At 37.9% G+C, this 20309-nt stretch overlaps 1 protein-coding gene across 1 annotated transcript; it reads left to right on the top strand.

The window, feature by feature from the left end:
- The first annotated feature begins 732 nt into the window (after positions 1–732).
- Positions 733–15539, top strand: TRIM69 (tripartite motif containing 69). The gene is made up of 6 exons (XM_030842751.2): positions 733–1190; positions 2029–2124; positions 4446–4679; positions 5455–5477; positions 5560–5684; positions 14998–15539. Exons 1-6 carry the CDS (start codon positions 816–818, stop codon positions 15537–15539), a joined length of 1395 nt encoding a protein of 464 aa, XP_030698611.2. The 5' UTR covers positions 733–815.
- The last annotated feature ends 4770 nt before the right edge of the window (positions 15540–20309 follow it).

The following is a 20309-nucleotide window of genomic DNA, read 5'->3' as shown; positions in this document are numbered from 1 at the left end:
TTATTTCTGTAATGTGTTTTTTAAAAAGGATGGGTGGGACTTCCCTGGTGGTGCAGTGGTTGAGAGTCCGCCTGCCGATGCAGGGGACACGGGTTTGTGCCCTGGTCCGGGAGGATCCCACGTGCCGCGGAGCGGCTGGGCCTGTGGGCCATGGCCGCTGGGCCTGCGCGTCAGGAGCCTGTGCTCTGCAACGGGAGAGGCCACAGCAGTGGGAGGCCCACGTACCGCAAAAAACAAAAACAAAAACAAATAAAAAGGATGGGTGGAGGGCCTGGATGATATTATAGTTGGTGATATTATGCCATTGACTGAGGAATCTGACTGATCTTCCAATTCTTTGCATATGACTTCCAGAAAACAAAACAAAACAAAAAGGTAATAACTAGTAGAACAGAAGTTGGAAGTAAACCTTTCAACTGATACATAGAGAAAGTGGGTGGAAGAAGCGATGTACAACGGAATACATTTCTTTAATTGAGTACTCTTTCTTCTTCTGCCTTGGTTCTCTATTAAAGTTCAATAATGTTGGGAGTAGTAATAAACTATGATGTTAGATAACAATGAATTTATTGATCACTTTCAAAGAAGAGATTATGGTGCCTTTACTCAGACTGCATCAATTCTCAGCTCCTTTAGGAATAGAGCCCACTATCCTGGAATGCTGAAATGGGCAATGAGAAAGAGAAACTCATTTTAGCTGTTCTTTTCCAAAGGTATCTTCCAACCCCTCTGTCAACATTGACCCAGACAACTACGTTGAAGTGAATGATTTCATCACCCAGATACCCTCTAAAGTGCAGATACAAGATATTACTATGGAGTTACACTGCCCACTGTGTAATGATTGGTTTTGTGATCCACTGATGCTAAGCTGTGGCCACAACTTCTGTCAGTCTTGTATCCAAAACTTTTGGAAGCAGCAAGCACAAGAAACATTCTGTCCTGAGTGTAAGATGCTATGTCAATATAGCAACTGTACATTTAACCTTGTACTGGAGAAGCTGGTAGAGAAGATTAAGAAGCTACCCCTATTCAAGGGCCATCCACAGTGCCCAGAGCACGGAGAGAACCTGAAACTGTTCAGTAAGCCAGACAGGAAACTGATATGCTTTCAATGCAAAGATGTTCGATTGTCTGTGGGGCAGTCTAACGAATTCCTGCAGATCTCTGATGCTGTCCGTTTCTTCACGGTGGGTGAGCCCTGGGTTTTGCGCAATCTTGAGCAATTCCTTAGGAAGGCTGGGAAAAATCTTTTGTTGGACTTCTTCTCTCTTCCAACACCACCCCTTTATTCAGATGATTACTAGAAAGCTCAGAGTGCTCAGAAAATACAATATATCTTGCAAAGTTCTTTTTCTATAGTTGCCAATTATAGGAAAGCAGTGAAGGAGCTCTGGTCTACTCCCTCAGTCAATCAAATATTTACCCAAACCCTGCCACGACAGCATTCTACTAGACACTGTACAGAATATGGACATATAAGATACTGCTTTTGTTATAAAAGTCTTGAAATTTAGTCCAGTTTAAAATGAATAAAACAACCAAAGCAATATAAGATAGTCTACTGTTGTGAGCTAAATTTTTGTCACATTTGTAATTCACAAATATTTAGAATTTCAGAGGAGATTAGAGAAAACTGAAATAGTCAGGGGAGGCATGGTGAAAGAAAGCTTGAACTGGAAAATTATTTGAATTTGGATGGGCAGAAGGAAGGAATGAGTGTTTTAAGTGAGAACAATGCAAGTAAAAGTATAGAGAGTGAGAACAATGTAACTAGAGCAGAAAATATATAGAGCTCTGTTATCTTCTTCAAACGCCTGAAGTTAGCTAATAAGAGGATAAAACTAAGTTTTTCTGCTGCTTGTAATTTTCTTCACAATTTTTGGAAGAGACAGGAATTACGATACAGGCTAAAGGAGACTTTTGTAACAAGAGCTTGCTTTTTTTACCCCTGACACCCTGGGGCTTTGGGGGAGATGGCCCTTTATCTCTCAATTACCTTGTGTTAATTCTACATGGTATTCCCAGGAGGAGCTTACTATCCATCAGGGTCAACTGGAGGCAACCCTGAAGGAACTTCAGTCCCTGAGGAACATGCAGAAAGATGCTATTGCTGCTCACAAGGTGAGGAGCAGGGTAGAGGGGTTATGAGATACAACCGGAATATACCCTCCTTGTAACTTCAGCTATGTGAGTGGAAAGGTACCTTTACATACCAGGCACCTTTGAACCCAGGTCTCTCAGATTGCTGGCTTTTCTCATCTGATTTGATCTTTCCTAGCTTCCCTAAAACTAAATAAAACTATTGCTTATACTTTCAACTTCACAGGAGGTTAATGGTTAGAGACTTGGCAAATCAGTTCCTAGGTTGGGGGAATAAACTGGGAGTTCTGTTTCTTCATTAATTATTCTGTAGAGGGGTGTCTTCTCTGGCATTTGGCATCTGGAAGAAGAAATATGTACAATGAGGGAAAGAAGAAGGACAGATGGAAATGATGTCTCAAGAGAATCTTGTTCTTGTTGTAAGAGTTCCTAGTTCAGCTATTACAGTCAACATCATTCATTCAACAAATATTTATTGAGTGGGTCAGGTATTATACTAGATACTATATTCCTACCATGGTGGGAGATAGATGTTAATTAAACAATCCCACCAATAACAATAAAACAACAACTGTGGTAACTACTATAAATGAAAATATAGGGTATATAAGAGCATATAAATGGAGAACCTAATCTAGACTGGGTGTTCTTTGAAGAAGCCACTTATTAAAAATTGAGAATTGAAAGGATAAGTGTTATCCTTAGCCAAGTGAACTGGGTCAGGTGAATATGAAGGAAATTGCCTGGAAAATGTTCTGTGAAGAGGAAAGAGCATACGGAAAAGTTCTGAGACAGGAAGTTAGTTGTTATGTTAAACAGAGAGAAGGCCAATTAAGCTGGATCATGGTAAGCAAGATGAGACTGAAAAGGCAGATATGGGGCCAATCATGTAGGCCCTTGTAGATAATGTTAGGAATTTTGAACTTCATCCAGGGAATAATGAGAAGTCATTAAAGGGTTTAAATAGGACATGGCTTCATCTCATTTTGAAAGCATCAGTCTGGTGGCTATGTGGACTATGGATTGGAGAAAGACAATGACAAGGATAATGGTTAGGAGAGGGCTGAGGCAGTGATCCCAGAGAATGATGATGGCTTGGACTAGAAAGGCAGTAGAGATCAAAAGAAATAAATAGCTTCAGCATATGCTTTGGAAATAAAAATTACCTGCATGTGGGGATTGATTAGATGTGAGAGGTGAGTGATGATATCAAACAGACAGTTGGATATAGGAATCTGGAGCTCAGAAGTTGCACTAGGATGAAAATAAGAAGTCAGCATATAGATTGTATTTAAAGTTGTGAAAGGAGAGGCTATTACCTAGAAAGAGAGTGTAGAATGAGAAGGGGAAAGAGCCCCAGGAAGAATATCAAGTAATCTAATATTTAGAGCTTGGTTAGAGGAGACAGAACCAACAAATAAGACTGAGAGATAGTGATGAAATAGGTAAAAGGAAAAATGGAAAAGTCTGACCTAGAGGACAGGGAGAGTTAAGACTATTTTAAGAGTGCAATTATAATGACTGACCATAGAATGTAAGCTGGATAATAGGGGACACGAAGAGAGAGAAGTTGATGAATGGAAATGAAGGGGTCAATAAACAGGAAGTTTCAATGAGACCCAATAATTGTTGCAATAGGGGTTCCTGAGTAACTGAGCATAAAAAGTAATTTTAGAGATGGTACAATTGCTGGGGATGATAAAATCCTCAATGTGACTAAAAGAACGAGTAGATAAAGGTAAAAATCACTAGAAATGATGATGAGGAACTGAGAAGCCAGGATGTCAGATGGCGTACCCATGAGGATGTTGAGGTCACCTAAGAAAAGAGATGCCAGTGTAGCAGTTATCAATTTCAGTGCTTCAGACATTGCCCATCTCTTGCTTTTTCTATATTGTCCTGGCAGCAGGAATGGCATCTCCCCTAGTTCTCATTTCTTAAAAAAGGACAGTTCTTCCAGCCTCATATGGACCCAGTCTAACAGAATCACTTGGTAGATATTGGTTTGTACTTCTGGATAAAAGGGAATTATCATTCATTTAAAAATGTTTGATTAACCCCATGGTCTTATTTAATATGGCATTGGTTACCACCTCAGTACTGTAATAGGAACCTAGGATGACTTTTGACTATTTCGTGCTGAACTATTAAACTAGCTGGGAAAGACAGAGTAAGTCTCCCAAAGGGCTCCTTTTCGTACAGTTGAATGTTGATAGTCAGCCATTTGCATGCATTTTTCTGTTATAATGTTTCCCAAGTTGTATGAGTGTTAGTGGTGTGGGCCCCCATCCTCAAGTGTCAATCTCAATAACTACCATCGTGATGATCATGGAGTTTTCCAGGAAAACAAGCTACATCTGCAGCAACACATCTCCTCAGAGTTTCTAAAGCTGCATCAGTTCCTGCACAGCAAAGAAAAGGACGCTTTAAATGAGCTCCGAGAAGAGGGGAAAGCCTTGAATGAGGAGATGGAGCTGAATCTGAGCCACATTCAAGAACAGTGCCTCCTAGCCAGGGAGATGTTGGTGAGCATCCAGGCACGGATGGAACAGCAGAACTCCTTCGACTTTCTCAAAGTGAGACTCCATACCAACATGACTATGGGTACAATAGAGGGGGAAAGAGGGTTGGAAACGGTGTAGAAGCAGATTTTCCCCTCCAGGAGGGTAAAAAAACTGCTGTAGTGCTTTTAAGATTCCTTGGGAGAAAAGCAGGAGGCTGCTTTTACCTTATACTCAGTTGAAAGCTTTACTTTCACACTCCTAGAAAAGAAGATAATAAAATGCCATTAAAACCAGCATGTTTTAATATTTCTCCATAAAGAAATTTGAAGCTTTATTTCTCAAAAGTAAGAATGTTGCCAAAAAGTTGTATCTTTTACTGGCTCTCAGCAATCATAAATTGACCTGTTTGAAAAGCTTTTGGTCAATTTTTGCTTCCTCACGCTTCACCTCTAAAGTGGCATTGGTTACTACCTCAGTGATCAGAAGCTTGATTAGCCAGAGTAAGGAAAAGTGGCCTTGGGGTTGGAATACCTACTGTGTTTTTCTCCTGAGACTATGTGGCAGTGTAGGCAAAAATAGCTTAACCTTAATTTCTTTCTTGTTCCCTGTAAAAGGGAACTCTAGAAAATCAGAGCAAAGTAAGCCAGTTTATCCTGGGATAGATGAAGGATGAAGATCAGAAAAGGTATATGGAGGATGAGAGGAGTTGGTGGCAATGGGATGGGGACCATCTGCATAGGATCACAGTTTTGACCATCAAATTCTGGTGGTGGCCAGTATGACCAAAGAAATTTCTGGAGCTGATGAACAGGCATCTAACCTTTCTATTTCTCCTTTCCTCTCCTAGGACATCACACCTCTCTTGGATAGGTAAGTATTTCCCTGTGGTATTAATACCCTTCCTTCAGTCCCTGGAGGATGTCTAAGAATAAATGATTTATGTCCCCTGCAGCTTGGAGCAAGGAATGAGGGTGCTGACACCCAGAGAGCTTATCTCCAGAAAGCTGAACCCAGGCCTGTTCAAAGGTCCCATCCAGTATATGATGTGGAGGGAAATGCAGTCCACTCTTTCTCCAGGTATCAGTGGGTAGTAGTTATTTGTTCCTGGGGGTCCCACTTTATGTTTCATCTGTGGGATGTCTTCTGTGGCCCTAAATAGTACATTAGAGTCTGGACAGAGGGAGGGGTGAAGTTTAGCCAAAAGAAGGCTAGTTGGTACGACTGAATTTCTTCTCTTACCGTCATCTAAGAATTTATGACTCTGTACTGGTAAACAGAGTCTGATGTCCGAATTACTTCTCAGCCTACCATTTTGTTTGACTGTTCTATCAAATGTGACAACCAATATTTTAATGTTTTTCTAAAACAGTTATGTAACTCCCTGAGGCATCTCTGCCCTGGAGGAGGAGGTTACTGTACATACTCATCGTGTGTATGAATACAGTTCCTCTTGTGCTTGACGTTTATAACATGGAGTTATCTCATCTTAGGAGACTGTTTAGAGATCTATAAAAATCATTACAGAAATAAAGCTCTAAATAAAGTTTTTTATAGACTCATTATTATTTGTAGTTACTGATTTAATGAAAATTACAAATCTATCCCTGTTAATTTTTCCAGGTAACTGACACTGAAAAAAAAACAGTACTGAGGTATAATTAACACAGAATAAAATTCACCAATTGTAAAGTACAATTTGATGAGTGTGACAAATGTATACACTTATGTAAACATCTCCAAAATCAAGATATAGAAAATTTCTGTCATCCCAGAAAGTTCCCGCATACCCCTTTGCAGTCAATCCTTTTCTTCTAGCCTCAGCCACTGACACTCACTGATCTACTTTATTTCACTTTAGTTGTCTTTTCTAAAATCTCATATAAGTGGAACCATACATTATGTAGTCTTTTCTGTTTGGCTTTTTTCACTTAGCAAAATGCTTTTTGAGATTCACCTATGTTGTTGCATGTATCAATCACTGTATTTTATGGATACATCACAATTTGCTTATTCATTCACCAACTGATGGACGTTTGGGTAGTTTCTAGTTTATGGCTAGTACAAATAAACTTGCCTGAACATTTGTTTACAAATCTTTGTGTTTTCATTTCTTTAGGGTAAATATCTCGTGATGGGATTGCTAGGTTGTATGTTAGGTATATGCTTAACTATAAGAAACTATCACATTTTTTTTCTTAAGTGGTGGTACCATCTTAATTCCCACCTCCAGTGAATGAGAGTCCTGTTTTCTCCAAATCCTTGCTAAAACTTGATAATGTCGATCTTTTTGATTTTTTTAACTCCATCAAAAAAGATATTTTAGGGGGCTTCCTTGGTGGCGCAGTGGTTGAGAGTCCGCCTGCCGATGCAGGGGACACGGGAGACGGGTTCGTGCCCCGGTCTGGGAAGATCCCACATGCCGTGGAGCGGCTGGGCCCGTAAGCCATGGCCACTGAGCCTGGGTGTCCAGAGCCTGTGCTCCGCAACGGGAGAGGCCACAACAGTGAGAGGCCCATGTACCGCAAAAAAAAAAAGATATTTTATTAAAGTTCCCAAAACAAATTTGAGAAGTTACGCTGCGTTTAAATTGAAAAAGGCCAAGTTAAAATATGGAAATAAAGTTTTCATTTGGTGGAAGCTGAAACTAATGTATACATTCTAATCAAAGATCTATCCCATGTGACATTTTTTGTTTTTAAGAGTCTACCAGGCCAAACCCTTCACTGCCTTTACTGCCTTTGCTTTGCTTTCCCCCTTTCTTTCTTTCGCTTTGCCTTCAGCTTCTTTTTTTTCCCTCCCTTTGGCCTCTGGTTCATCCATATGGAGTACTGTCCACGCTGATCTAGAAGACTCTTATTGTTTCTCTTAATATCAATCTCCATTATTATGTCACTTTTTTCATCTTTCACTACATATTGGGTTTTCTCTTGACAATGTTTGGATACCACCACAGTTTTATTTTACCTTATTTTTTTGAAAGATATATTCCCTCATATAGAATTCTGGGTTAATGGACTTCTTTTCACTAATATAAAAAGTCACTCCATTGTTTTCTTACTTGTATAGTTTCTGATGAGATGTCTATTATCATTTTTATATTCATTTCTCTGTATGTACTATCTCTTTTCTCCTTGTAAGATTTACTTTTTTTGTCACTTGTTTCCACCAGTTTGATTATGCTGGATCTTGGTGTGTTTTCTTTTTATTTATTTAGTTTGTGGTTCATTGAGTTTCTTGGATCAATGGGTTTATTGTTTTCACCAAGTTTGGGAAAATGTCAGCTATTATTTCTTCAAGAGCTTTTTTTACCTATCCACCTTTTCTTCTCTCCTTCTGGAACTCTAATTTTACATATGTCAGACCACCTAAAATTGTCTCACTTGTCATTGATGTTCAGCATTTTTTAGCCTTTTTTCTTTCTGTGCTTCATTTTGAATAGCTTCTCTTGCTATTCACGTTCTCTCATTTTTTTTTTTTTTTTTTTTCCTGCGGTACGCGGGCCTCTCACTGCTGTGGCCTCTCCCGTTGCGGAGCACAGGCTCCGGACGCGCAGGCTCAGCGGCCATGGCTCACGGGCCCAGCCGCTCCGCGGCATTTGGGATCTTCCCAGACGGGGGCACAAACCCGTGTCCCCTGCATCGGCAGGCGGACTCTCAACCACTGAGCCACCAGGGAAGCCCAGTTCTCTCATCTTTTCACCTGCACTGTCTAATCTTCTGTTAATCCTGTTCAAGATGTTTTTCATTTCAGATACATTTCATTTCTTCAAAAAGTTGGGTCTTTTTATATCTTCAGTTTCTCTCCATACCATGTTATTGTTTCGTCTACATTCTCATGCAAATAGAAGATATATATAAAATAGCTGTTTTAATGTCTTTGCTAATTCCACCACTATTGTAATTTCTAACATGTTGTTATTGCGTGAGTTTTCTTGAGACTGTAGGTCATATTTTCCTGCTGCTTTGCATGGCTGGTATTTTTTTAAATTTTTAATTGACTTAATTTTTTTAGAATACTTTTAGATTTACAGAAAAATTGAAAAGATAGTACAGAGAGTTCTTGTATACCTCATTCCTAGTTTATATTATTATTATCTTATATTTAGTGTGATACATGATTTATAATTAATGAATCAATACTAATACATTACTATTAACTAAAGTCAATAGTTTCTTTAGATTTCCTTCTTTTTTTACCTAATGTCATTTTCCTATTCCAGGATCCCATCTAAGGTTTCACATTACATTTAGCTGTCATTTTTCTTTAAGCTCTTCTTGGCTGTGACAGTTTCTCAGACTTTCCTTGTTTTTTGATGACTTTGACAGTTTTGGGGAATACTAGTCATGTATTTCGTAGGATGCCACATTATTGCAATTTGTCTGATGATTTTCTCATGATAAGACCAGGGTTATGAGTTATTGAGAGGAAAACCACAGAGTTAAAGTGCCATTTTCATCACATCATATCAAGCATACATACTGTCAACATAATTTACAACTGCTGATGTTGGTTTTAATCACCTAGCTAAGGTAGTGTTTGTCAAGTTTCTCCACTGTAAAGTTATTCCCCCCTCCCTTTTCCATACTGTATACTTTGGAAGCAAGTTACTATGTGTAGCCCACACTTAAGGAGTAGGTAGTTATGCTCCCTCCTCCTTGAGAGTGGAGTATCTACATAAATTATTTGGAATTTTGCATGAGAGATTTGTCTCTTCTGGCTGTCAAACATGATCAGTTTTACATTGCTATTTGCTGAATTTTGTTGTAATCCTTTAAGCTCTATGGATTTAACTTTGGCATTTAGTGAAGTTATTTGAAATAACTTTGTTCCTTTTGACACTTTAAGCTTTGCTGAGCCTTTAAGCTTTGTGAGAGTGGTTCAAGAGCAGCCTTTAATCTAGGGTTAACTTTGGCAATTTTCTAAGGTATTAACCTTCTGAGTACTCTGTCTGATGTTCTACATACTATAACATTTTTCCATTCTGGCTGACAGGATTGAAAACTATTCCCAGTCTTGTGTGAGCTCTAGAAATTATTAGGCCTACTGCTTTCTGGAGATTTGCTCTCTGGACTTAGTGAGTTTCACCGCATGCATGTGGCAATATTCAGCCACAGCCTTGAGGGAATCCCTTTGTAGATGTTTGAAAGTCTATGTACAGCTCCCTCCTCTGGGTTACTCTACCCTGCAAATTCTAGCTGTCTCAGGATCACAGTGTTTTTCTTCTTGTATTCTTTGCCTGTAAAATCAAATTTCACTTTTAGCAATCATTTAAAGCACAAACTGATTTTTTTCTTTTTGGTACAACTTTACATTTAAGAAAATCAAATGGGATTTATTTAATAGGTGGCTATTTTAATAATAATGTACCATGGTCAAACGCTGGTAAAATATACTTTATACTTCTTATTTCTAGGCCTTTGCTTATTCTGCAGATTCATATTTTCTTCTTTCCTGCCTTATAAATGAGGCTGTTGCTTTAGAATAGGGGCTGATACTTTTTCTGTAAAGGGTCAGACAGTAAATATTTTAGGCTTTTTGGGCTGTTTGGTCTTTGTTGAAAGTACTTAACTATGCCATTGCAGTGAAAAAGCAACCATGGACAATATGGCTTTTCATGTATTCCAGGGTAGGGAATTGTTTAACTTAAAATATTTTAATATATTTCCTTTAGTTTTGTGTGTATTAGTAAAATACCACCAAAGTTCACTCATTCATTCAACACACTCTTCTAGAGGGCCTACTACATGCTAAGCATTAAGTTGGGCTCCAAGGATATGGAAATAAAAGACAGTTTCTGCTCCTCAGGAAAGGCTAGAAGACCAAGTTAGAGTCTATAGCAACCCTCTAGGTGAAACATTATTAAGATGTAAGCCAGAGGCATGGGAATGGGAATGGAAAATAAAGAATAGATTCTGGAGACAGAATTCCTGGAGCTGAAATATACAGGACAGTGACTGGTGGTAAGGGATAGAGAAAGGTGATGTTCAAGGATGGAAATACAGGAGATGCAGATTTTGGAGGGTGCTGATGAGTTCAGTTTTGGCCATGTTGTGTTGACCTACAGGACAACTAAGTGAATATATTCAAATGGGTAATTATTCTAACTGGAGCTTAGGAGAGAGGCCAGAGCTGGAATAATCAATATAGAGTGGGGGTAGCTGAAGCTATTCATGTAAATGAGATTTCCTAAGGAAACTGAGAACACACAGTCAAAGAGAGAGCATGTTATAGAGAATAACAACAGATGAAGGTCAATGAAGCGTCAGAAGAGACTGAGGAATTCTGGCAACAGAAATAAAAGAAAAACCAGGAAATGAAGTCCACATGGAATCTAAAACAAAGAGACTGTCAAAGAGAAGGGAATGGTCATTCACGCCAAATGCGAAGATCAATTTAGAAAATGACTGGAAAAGAGATATTTTAAACCACAACTGGTGACTTTGGCAAGGCCAATTTCAAAAGAGTGGAATGAGTAGAAGTTATTGTGTAGGGTTCAGGAGTAACTTGGAATGAGGCGGTAATGAAGTGAATAGATCACTCATTTGAGAAGTTTCACTAAGAAGGGAAGATGTATGAATGGAAAACATGCTGAAGGGAAGTAGCCTGTAGAAAGGCAGAAATCAACAGTATAAGAAAGGGAATAATTGGTGGAAGTAGGGAAGAGTGAGAGCTACAGCAGAGAGAGGTATTGACTTTCCACAGTTTCCTCTGAAACTGGAAAGGAGATAAAGATGGTAGAAGTGAACAATTCTGTGGGGTGGGGTTTGCAGTATGAGTGGGAAGAATTGAGGGATTCCTGTAAGACGTACTGTAGCTTCTCTGTGAAACAGGAGATGAAGTCTTCTGCCTGGGAGTGAGAAGGGAAGTGTTGGAATAGGGGTTTGAGGTGGGAGTTGAAGGTTTGAAATTGCTGTTGTGAGGAATTGGAGAGGATTTGATTTGGGAAATATAAGAGTTCTGGGCAGTGCTGATGGCCAAGCATAGAGTGGAAATAATGAATTTGTAGTGGTACCTGTATGCACAATTTTGTGATTTTCCTCCTGCAATGGTCAGGAATTGGGGTGTTAATTTGAATAGTTGAATAAATCCAAGGTTAGAGAGTTGCATGGCAGATGCTGCAGAAATAGCATAAGAGGATAAAAGTGTTGAGGCTATTGACAACAAAGCTATCACTGCTAACTGTTTAGGGAAGGATTTTAAGCCAGGAAGGAAAGAGAGATAATAAAGAGAGATAGGGGACCAGAGATGTTAATGAAGTCAAGTAATGGTTGTAGGGAGAGATGAGAGTGAGAAAGCTCAAAAAATAAAGAGTATGGCATATCTGAATTGAAGATTTTAGAGAATGAATAGTTCCTGATGACTACAAGATCCAGAATATAGTCATTGATATGGACAGCTTGGATGTAATGGAGTCAAAAGTCACCAGCAGTAAAGTCAAGGACATGCAAGAATAGAAGAGTAGCTGTATATAAAAGATAGTAAAATCACTTGAGATGATGGGCTGGATTTGGGGTAGAGAAGTAAGGTTAACCCAAAGTGCAGGGGGTATAACCAGGAACTTTGTACATAATAGCATCAAATAGAGATAGAGGGAAATATGAAATGGAATGACAAGAGTCTCAAATGAAGAGTGATGTTTTTACATGAGGATGAGGAGTAGAGTATGGGTCTGGAAGTAGCAGTGGTGGCAACCTGATCTCTGGCATCTGAATTTAGAAAATGAATAGTCTCATGAACTTCTGGAAGCTGTTTTTTAGTTAGTTTGTTTTTTGGAAGAACCAGCCAGATTTATGTTAAATTAAGGAGGTGATGAGAGAATTCTGTAAACTGAGGATACAGGAGAGATAATTAGGGAGGTAGTTCTAAAGGGCAGAGTGGAAAGGGTTGGGTGGGAACAGTGGAAGGATGGGTGAAGGCAGAGGAGGTAAAGAACAGAAGAGTGGGGATAAAAGTACAGTAGAGAATAAATCATTAGAGGAGTCTACATTCTGGGCATTTATGCCAAGGATAACAGGAATATGAAGCATGGTGAAATTAATTAGTGTCAAGGTTTCAAATGGAACTCTAATTGAAGTTCATTTATTTGTTTAATAAATAGTTACTTGAATACCTAGGAACAGTTCCAAATTTTGAAGATGTATGAGGAAACAAAACAGATATGGTCCCTGCCCTTCTAGAGACTACACTCCAGTGGAAGAGACAATGAACAAGTAAATAATTTCACATAGTGATAATTACTGTGAAGAAAACAAAGCATGGTATACTCAGTAAATAATTATTCCTGAGAGAAAATAAAGCAGGATAAGAGTACAAACAGTGATAGACAGATGAACATGCTATTTTAGATAGAATGGCCAGAGAAAACCTCTCTGAGCAAACAGTCCCCTCTCCCTATGTTTTACTGTGGACATTTCTAAACATACTGAAAAGTTTAAAGACTTTTACAATGAACACTCCTACACCTACCTAGATTCTATCATTAACATTTTACTGAACTTGCATGAATAAAGTCCTGAATGATGTGAAGGAGTGAACATATGGGGAAAGAGTGTTTAGGGACAAGGAAAGAAAAGTGTAAAGTCTCTGAAGTAGGAATGAGCTTAGTATGTTCAAGGAACAGCCAAAAGGCAAAGGTGGTTGGACCAAACTAAATGGGGCGAGGGGGTGGTAAGTGGTGGGAAATGAGGTCAAAGAAGTGGGTAAATCATGTATGTCTTGTTTGGTCTGTAAGGACTCTGGATTTTACCTTGGGTGATGGGAAGCATAAGTGCATTTTGAGTAGGAGAACTGGATGATCTCATTCATGTTATGGGCAGAATAGGCTGCAGATAGGCAAGAGTGGAAACAGAACAGTTAAAAAGTTATTGCAGTAGTTCGAAGCCAGTGGTATTTGTGGAAGTTATCTGTCTATATATTCTGAGTAGGCTCAGAATATATTTTAAATGTGGAGCTGACAGAACTTACTGTTGCATTGAACATGGCATAAGAAGAAAAGCGGGGATGCAAAGCTGACTCCTAGGAATCCTCAAAACCAAGGCCGGCTGAGCTAGCTGGAGGTGTCAGAGGTTTGGTGATGAGAGCAGACTGTGGTTCTTAAAAGGTTGGCAGGAATTCTTTATGATACCTCCAAAGAAATCCTAGTTCTCATACTGGAAAAAGTAACAACCCAAAGTGGATGAGGATCTGTGTGAGAGAGAAGATTCAGCCTATATGGGAACTTTTCAGGATTCTTCAAAGCCTCTTGTTAGAAAGAAAAAATCCTTGGGATGATGGAAAAGATTCAAGCTTTTCTGAGAAGAGAGAGATAGACTGGATTGATCTTCCTTCCAAGTATAAGTAAATCCATTAACAACAAATGTATGCATATTTGTATCTGTGTCCATGATGTGAACATACAATAGTTTTTGTGTTTCCTGTATCAAATTTTGTGCCAAGGTTCAATTACCTCACATCTAGTATTTGTGTCACCTTCTTGCTGATATGCTTCCAATCTCTCTTTATTTAGAAATTCTTTTTTATACTGCTGCCTATTGATTTGTCTAAACCAATACTTCTCAAATTACCTGTGATAAAGGATCAGTTTTTAAAACTGATTATGTTTGTAGAATACGATATAAATTAATTACTTGAAAAAGTGGAATTAAAATAACAAAGATTACAAAGTGCAAGCCCAGTTTTTTAACAAAATCAACTGGCAAAATTACTGTGAGAATTCTATGAAAGTTTCCAAGAGCTTACTCTCAATTCTGTACTATCCTGTCACAAACTGGCAACTACACAGTTTGTGAACCACATTCTGATTATCAGTGGCATCAACCATTCCAGACCTCAAAAGTTCCAGTGTCTATTAAACCAAATGTAAACTTATCACCATTGTCCTCTAAATTCTGTGCCAGTTAGCTCAGTCTCACCTGCTTCTAACGGGCAAGCCCTTATCTTCTCTCTCATGCAAGCTACTGTTTTTAACTCATTCCTTTTTTGCCTTTTTTTACCCAAAGCATCCTGATACATCTCATAGATGTTACATCAAAACTAAAATGGTTATTGCCCTTAGAAAGCTTTCCTAGGACCCACTTACCTAATCTTTACCCTTTCAGCATTTGTATTTTCTTACATTTATTAGTACAGATTTATCTTATTTGCATTTTTTACTAGAGTATAATAATTGCTTCAGAGTAAAGTCTGATTTTTACCACAAATATAAAAATGTCTAGAATATAGCCACATGGATATCAAAACAATATAAAGTATATAAGTAATTACCTGCCTGTCTAAGAGTATATGGCATGGGGAGATAAAGCACTGGTGTCTATGTGAATACTATCTATGGGAACCTGCATTCATCCCTTTTCCCCCATGCCCTCCCTGATTTCTCTTATTTTCTTACTAGGCCTATCTCCATTAACTCTGGACCCTAAAACTGCTCACCCAAATCTAGTGCTCTCCAAAAACCAAACCAGTGTGTGGCATGGTGACATGAAGCAGGTAATGCCTGATGATCCAGAGAGGTTTGACTCAAGTGTGGCTGTGCTGGGCTCAAAAGGCTTCACATCTGGAAGGTGGTACTGGGAAGTAGAAGTAGCAAAGAAGACAAAATGGACAGTTGGAGTCGTCAGAGAATCCATCCTTCGGAAGGGCAGCTGTCCTCTAACTCCTGAGCAAGGATTCTGGCTTTTAAGACTAAGGAACCAAACTGATCTAAAGGCTCTGGATTTGCCTTCCTGTAGTATGAAACTGACTAACAATCTCAACAAGGTGGGCATATACCTGGATTATGAAGGAGGGCAGGTATCCTTCTACAATGCTAAAACTATGACCCACATTTACACCTTCAGTAGCACCTTCATGGAGAAACTTTATCCCTACTTCTGCCCTTGCCTTAATGATGGTGGAGAGAATAAAGAACCATTGCATATCTTACATCCACAGTAATTTGTCATACTATTGTATAAATTCAGAGCATTATTAAAGAGGTATTGAAATAGTTTACCAGTCTCACTGGTTTCTCTTCCCAATTTATGGGGAACTCTGGAATAATGAAAAGAGGATTCACAAATTGAATTCTGTTCTCACTGTTCTAAGTGGATTTCACTGGAGCTTTTCAAGCTGTCATTCTAACTCTCTGGGGTCTACTATGACACAGGAGCCATTCTCATGAGCATGATCATCATCCTATTATAACTGGAGAAAAATGCAACTTGAGTTTGTGATGCTCAGGAACCCTTTTAAAACGTGCTCAGAAATTCTATCATACCGTCCTTATTCTCCAACATAATGACTCAATAGATTAATTTTTAGATGTGTGCTCTTCTTCCTATTTAATTATCTTTTAATATACATTTTGCAACACATTTATTTTCTGGAACTTGTTACTGTAATTTAAAAAAAAACTGTTCCAGAGATTTAAAGAATAAAATGTTCTGGGCTAGTTTATACTCTTGTCTTGAATTCTCTCAAGATACTTTTTAGTCCAGCGAATCTCTGACTCTTTCTCAATCCCTTTTTCTTGCTTTACCTACCTATGGAGCACTTGTTTTTCTGTATTCAAATACATTTAAGTATTTCCATTTACTTTTGACCATATCCTTTTAGTCATTCCTGCCTATAATTTAAATACCCGTATATTTCATTGTGTCCTTTCCAATATACTCATCCTCTAGCTTGTTCCTTCTTTCTAAGCCTAAACTTCTTAGGCTTATTGATCTCAGCAGTACCCTTGATGAAACCACCCCTATTTCCCTTCCTTTGGAAGTCCCATCTAACTGGGCTTCATGCTCTATATCTGACAGGTTTTTTGGGAGAGATGGGGGGCAGGGGTGCAGTACTTAGGACCTGCAGTATGGCCCTCTAAAATTACAATTAGCACAGCTCTTTGGGCAGGATAAAAGCCCTCTATCCTATCTGTCACAGTGGGAAGGATACATACAACTACAGGTAATATTCGTGTAGTGTTGGTATATACAATATACATACATTTATAGCTGCTGATTTGGGCAAACAGCCATGACATGTTATGGCTACATTTAAGAAATTACCTTTTTTAAAAAGAAATGAATTCATTTTAACTGGAATGTAATAAGGACCTATTTTGTGCCTGGAGCCTTGCTAGATGTTTCGAAGGATATAAAAGAAGCATAAAAAGAAAAAAAAAAGGTTCATCTAGGGGGATATAAAAGAAATTCAGGTGCCTGGACCCCACCTAAGACCAATTAAATAAAAATCTCTAGCAGATGGGGCCTAGGCATTCGTAGTTTGTAAAAGCTTACTAATGTGTGGCTAGGGCAGGGAACCACTGAACTAAAGGAACATGATTTCTCTCCTTTTTTAATCTTTAAAAAAAATTCAAATGTAGAGGAAAAAATTACATATTTATATGATAACTCCCATATACTCTCCACCTACATTACCAGTTATTAACATTTTGCTACATTTTCTTAGTCTCTCTCCCCCACATCCACCCCATATGATTTTGTGTGTGAGTATAATTATTACTAATGTTATTTTTGCTGAACTACTTTAGATTAAGTTGCAGGCATTATAATTCTTATTCCTAAATACATCGGCAAGTATCTTCTAAGAACCAAGGTAGTCTCTTACATAATCACAGTACTAAATTATCAAATTCAGAAAATTTAACATCAACACAATACTACTTACTAGCTAATATACAGTCCATATAAATAAGTAAATAATTCTAATGGTGGGATTTTAGGCACTGTAAAATTTCAAGTAATGTGACAAAGAATTTGGGAGAAAGAAGAGGGTCTAGTTAAGCCATAGACAGAATTCTAGATAACTGATATCTAAAGTCTGTGCTTGGGGACAGACGAGTGCTACAGAGTTCAAAGAAAGGGGAGGTCAGTATTCACCAGAATAGGAGAAAATTCTAAGGAAAAGACAGATTAAGTTGGACATAATGAAAGATGAGTAGGAATGAATATAAATTCTAATCTAGATTTGGAAAATATACTTCTTAAAAATGAATGTTTTGTATTGATGGTTGCATAGCTATATAAATATACTAGAAATAAATGAACTGTAAACTTATAATGGGCAACTTTTTGAGATGTAAATTATACCACAATAAAGCTGTGTTTAAAAAAAGGGAAAGAAAAAATGAATGTTTTATTCAGGTCACCAGGGGAATTAGAACAGGCCACAGGTGTATACATATTTTCCACTATCTGTAGGAGTCAACCTTAATACTTTTTCTGATATACTATCTCAGCTCTCCAGTACTTGTCTTAACACAGATGACACAACTTTTCCCCCAGTTTTCCCAGATAATTGGTTATTTTTATAATTGGTTATTCTATACTGAGTAATTTGAACAATCCCTCTACTTAGAACTCAGACTATAATTAAAGGCAGGAATTCGGGACTTCCCTGGTGGCGTGGTGGTTAAGAATCCACCTGCCAGTGCAGGGGACATGGGTTCGATCCCTGGTCCGGGAAGTTCCCACATGCCGCGGAGCAACTGAGCCTGTGCACCACAACTACTGAGCCTGTGCTGTAGAGCCCGTGAACCACAAGACCCCGCTCGCCGCAACTAGAGAAAGCCCACGCGCAGCAGCGAAGACCTAACGCAGTCGTAAATAAATAAATAAATAAAATAACATTTTTAAAAAGGCAGGAATTCTTCTAATGAGTATGAATTATGAAACACCAATACGGGATTTCCCTGCTAGAAATAGACTCTGAATAGTATTCACTAAGAAGCATGACTGGGGCTATCTTATATACTGTTTTCTCTCAGGCCACAGGAGATGAGGCTGATAGTAACCAAAAAATGAAGTAGAGTATAAAGAGGCCCCAGTCAGTGTGTTGGGATTCACTGAGGTGAGAACCTCAAAAGGAAAATGCCTTGTAAAATACATTCAGAAGCATGTATGCAATGTATATGTACAGTTTGGAGAATAATACGAAGAAACAAACACTCATTAATTCACCATCTAGCTTTGGAAATAGAACAGTATCAAAACCTTTGAAGGCCCCTATGTATCTCTCCCAGCCCTGAGGTAATCACTATTCTACATTTTGTGTCTGGATTTTTCTTTTTTGCAAATAATTCATAGGTATGTTTTTCCAACAAATGTATTGTTTAGTTTTTTCCATTCTACATATGTCTGTATTCCTAGAAAGTATAGTATCATTACGTCTGTTCTTTGAACTTTAAATGAATGGAATCATGTTGTACGCCTTCCTTAGCTTTTTTAAAATTCAAACTTATGTTGTATTCCAGTGTATGAAAATTCAACAATTTAAACATCCAAACTACTGTTAATAGGTAAGTAGTTGGTTCTAGTTGTTTCATTTTTTTAATTGTTGCTGTTGCTATTGCTATTAGCAACAATGTTGCCATTAACATTATTGGATATGTGACCTGGTAAATGGGAGCAAGAATTCTCTAGGTTTACACCTGATAAGCACTGGTACATAGGGTATGCACATCTTCAAGTAAGTAATGCTGAACAGTTGGTCAACTCTATTGTGCCAATTTACACTGCCACCAGCAGTGGGAGTTCCCATTAATCTATGTCTTTGACAATTCAGTTTTTATCAGTAAGGTGGGTACACATAATGGTATCTCCTGGTTTTAGTTTGCATTTCCCTAATTACCACTGTGGTTGAAGCATCTTTTCATAATTTTATTAACCACTTAAGCTTCCTCTTCTGTGAAATGCCTATACAGATGTTTGCCCATTTTTGCATCATCAGATTGTCTCTTATTGATTCATAGGGTTACTTATATGTTCTGGATACCAATCCTTTGTTGGTTATTTGCACTGCAAATATCTTCTCCTATGGCTTAATACTTGTGTCTCATTTACAAAAAAATCCTTCTCAGAGGTCAGAGAGATATTCTCCTATGTTTTATTCTACATGTTTTAAAGTTCTGCGTTTTATATTTCAATGCTTGTTCAATCAACTAAAAGTAACAAGTATAAATTTGCATGCACCTAACAACATAATTTCTGTATAGATAAAGCAGTAATTAACAATAAATTAATAAATCTACAAACAACTTAGGAGATTTTTAACATGCCTCTCTCGGTAACTGATAGAAGAATCAGACAATATGATTAACAAACTTGACTCAATGAACATATATTAGAACAGTGTACCCAACACCTGAGAACATCCAACAGCTGCAGGGCATTCTTTGTAAACACACACAGAACACTGACCATATACTTCAGTCAGAAGGAAAATTACAACAAATTTAAAAAGATTATAATCACACAAGCTATATTCTTTGACCTTAATTCATTTAAACCAGACATCGATAACAAAATAACTAATCACATGTATTTGGAAATTTTAAAATATTTTAAATAACCCATGGATCAAAAAAACTCCTATTGGAAATCTGAAAATATTTTGAATTGAATGATAATGAAAAATGACATCTGAAAAACTGGCACACAGTTTAAAGGGAATCGATAAGTCTTATATGCACATATTAGAAAAACAAAGGATGAAAATCAGTCATCTCTTTCAAGAAATTAGAAAAAGAACAGCAATTTAAAGCCAAAAAAAAAGTAGAAGGAAATTATAAGAGCAGAAATTAAGGATATACAAAAGAAATATATGGGAGTCATATAAAAAATGTCGTAAGTTTGTTCTTTGAAAAGTCTAATAAAAATGACAAACTTCGGGCTTCCCCGGTGGTGCAGTGGTTGAGAGTCCGCCTGCCGATGC

The sequence above is a fragment of the Globicephala melas genome, chromosome 2, assembly GCF_963455315.2.
Source record: "Globicephala melas chromosome 2, mGloMel1.2, whole genome shotgun sequence".
NCBI lineage: Eukaryota > Metazoa > Chordata > Mammalia > Artiodactyla > Delphinidae > Globicephala > Globicephala melas.
This window is presented reverse-complemented; position numbering and strand designations above follow the sequence as displayed.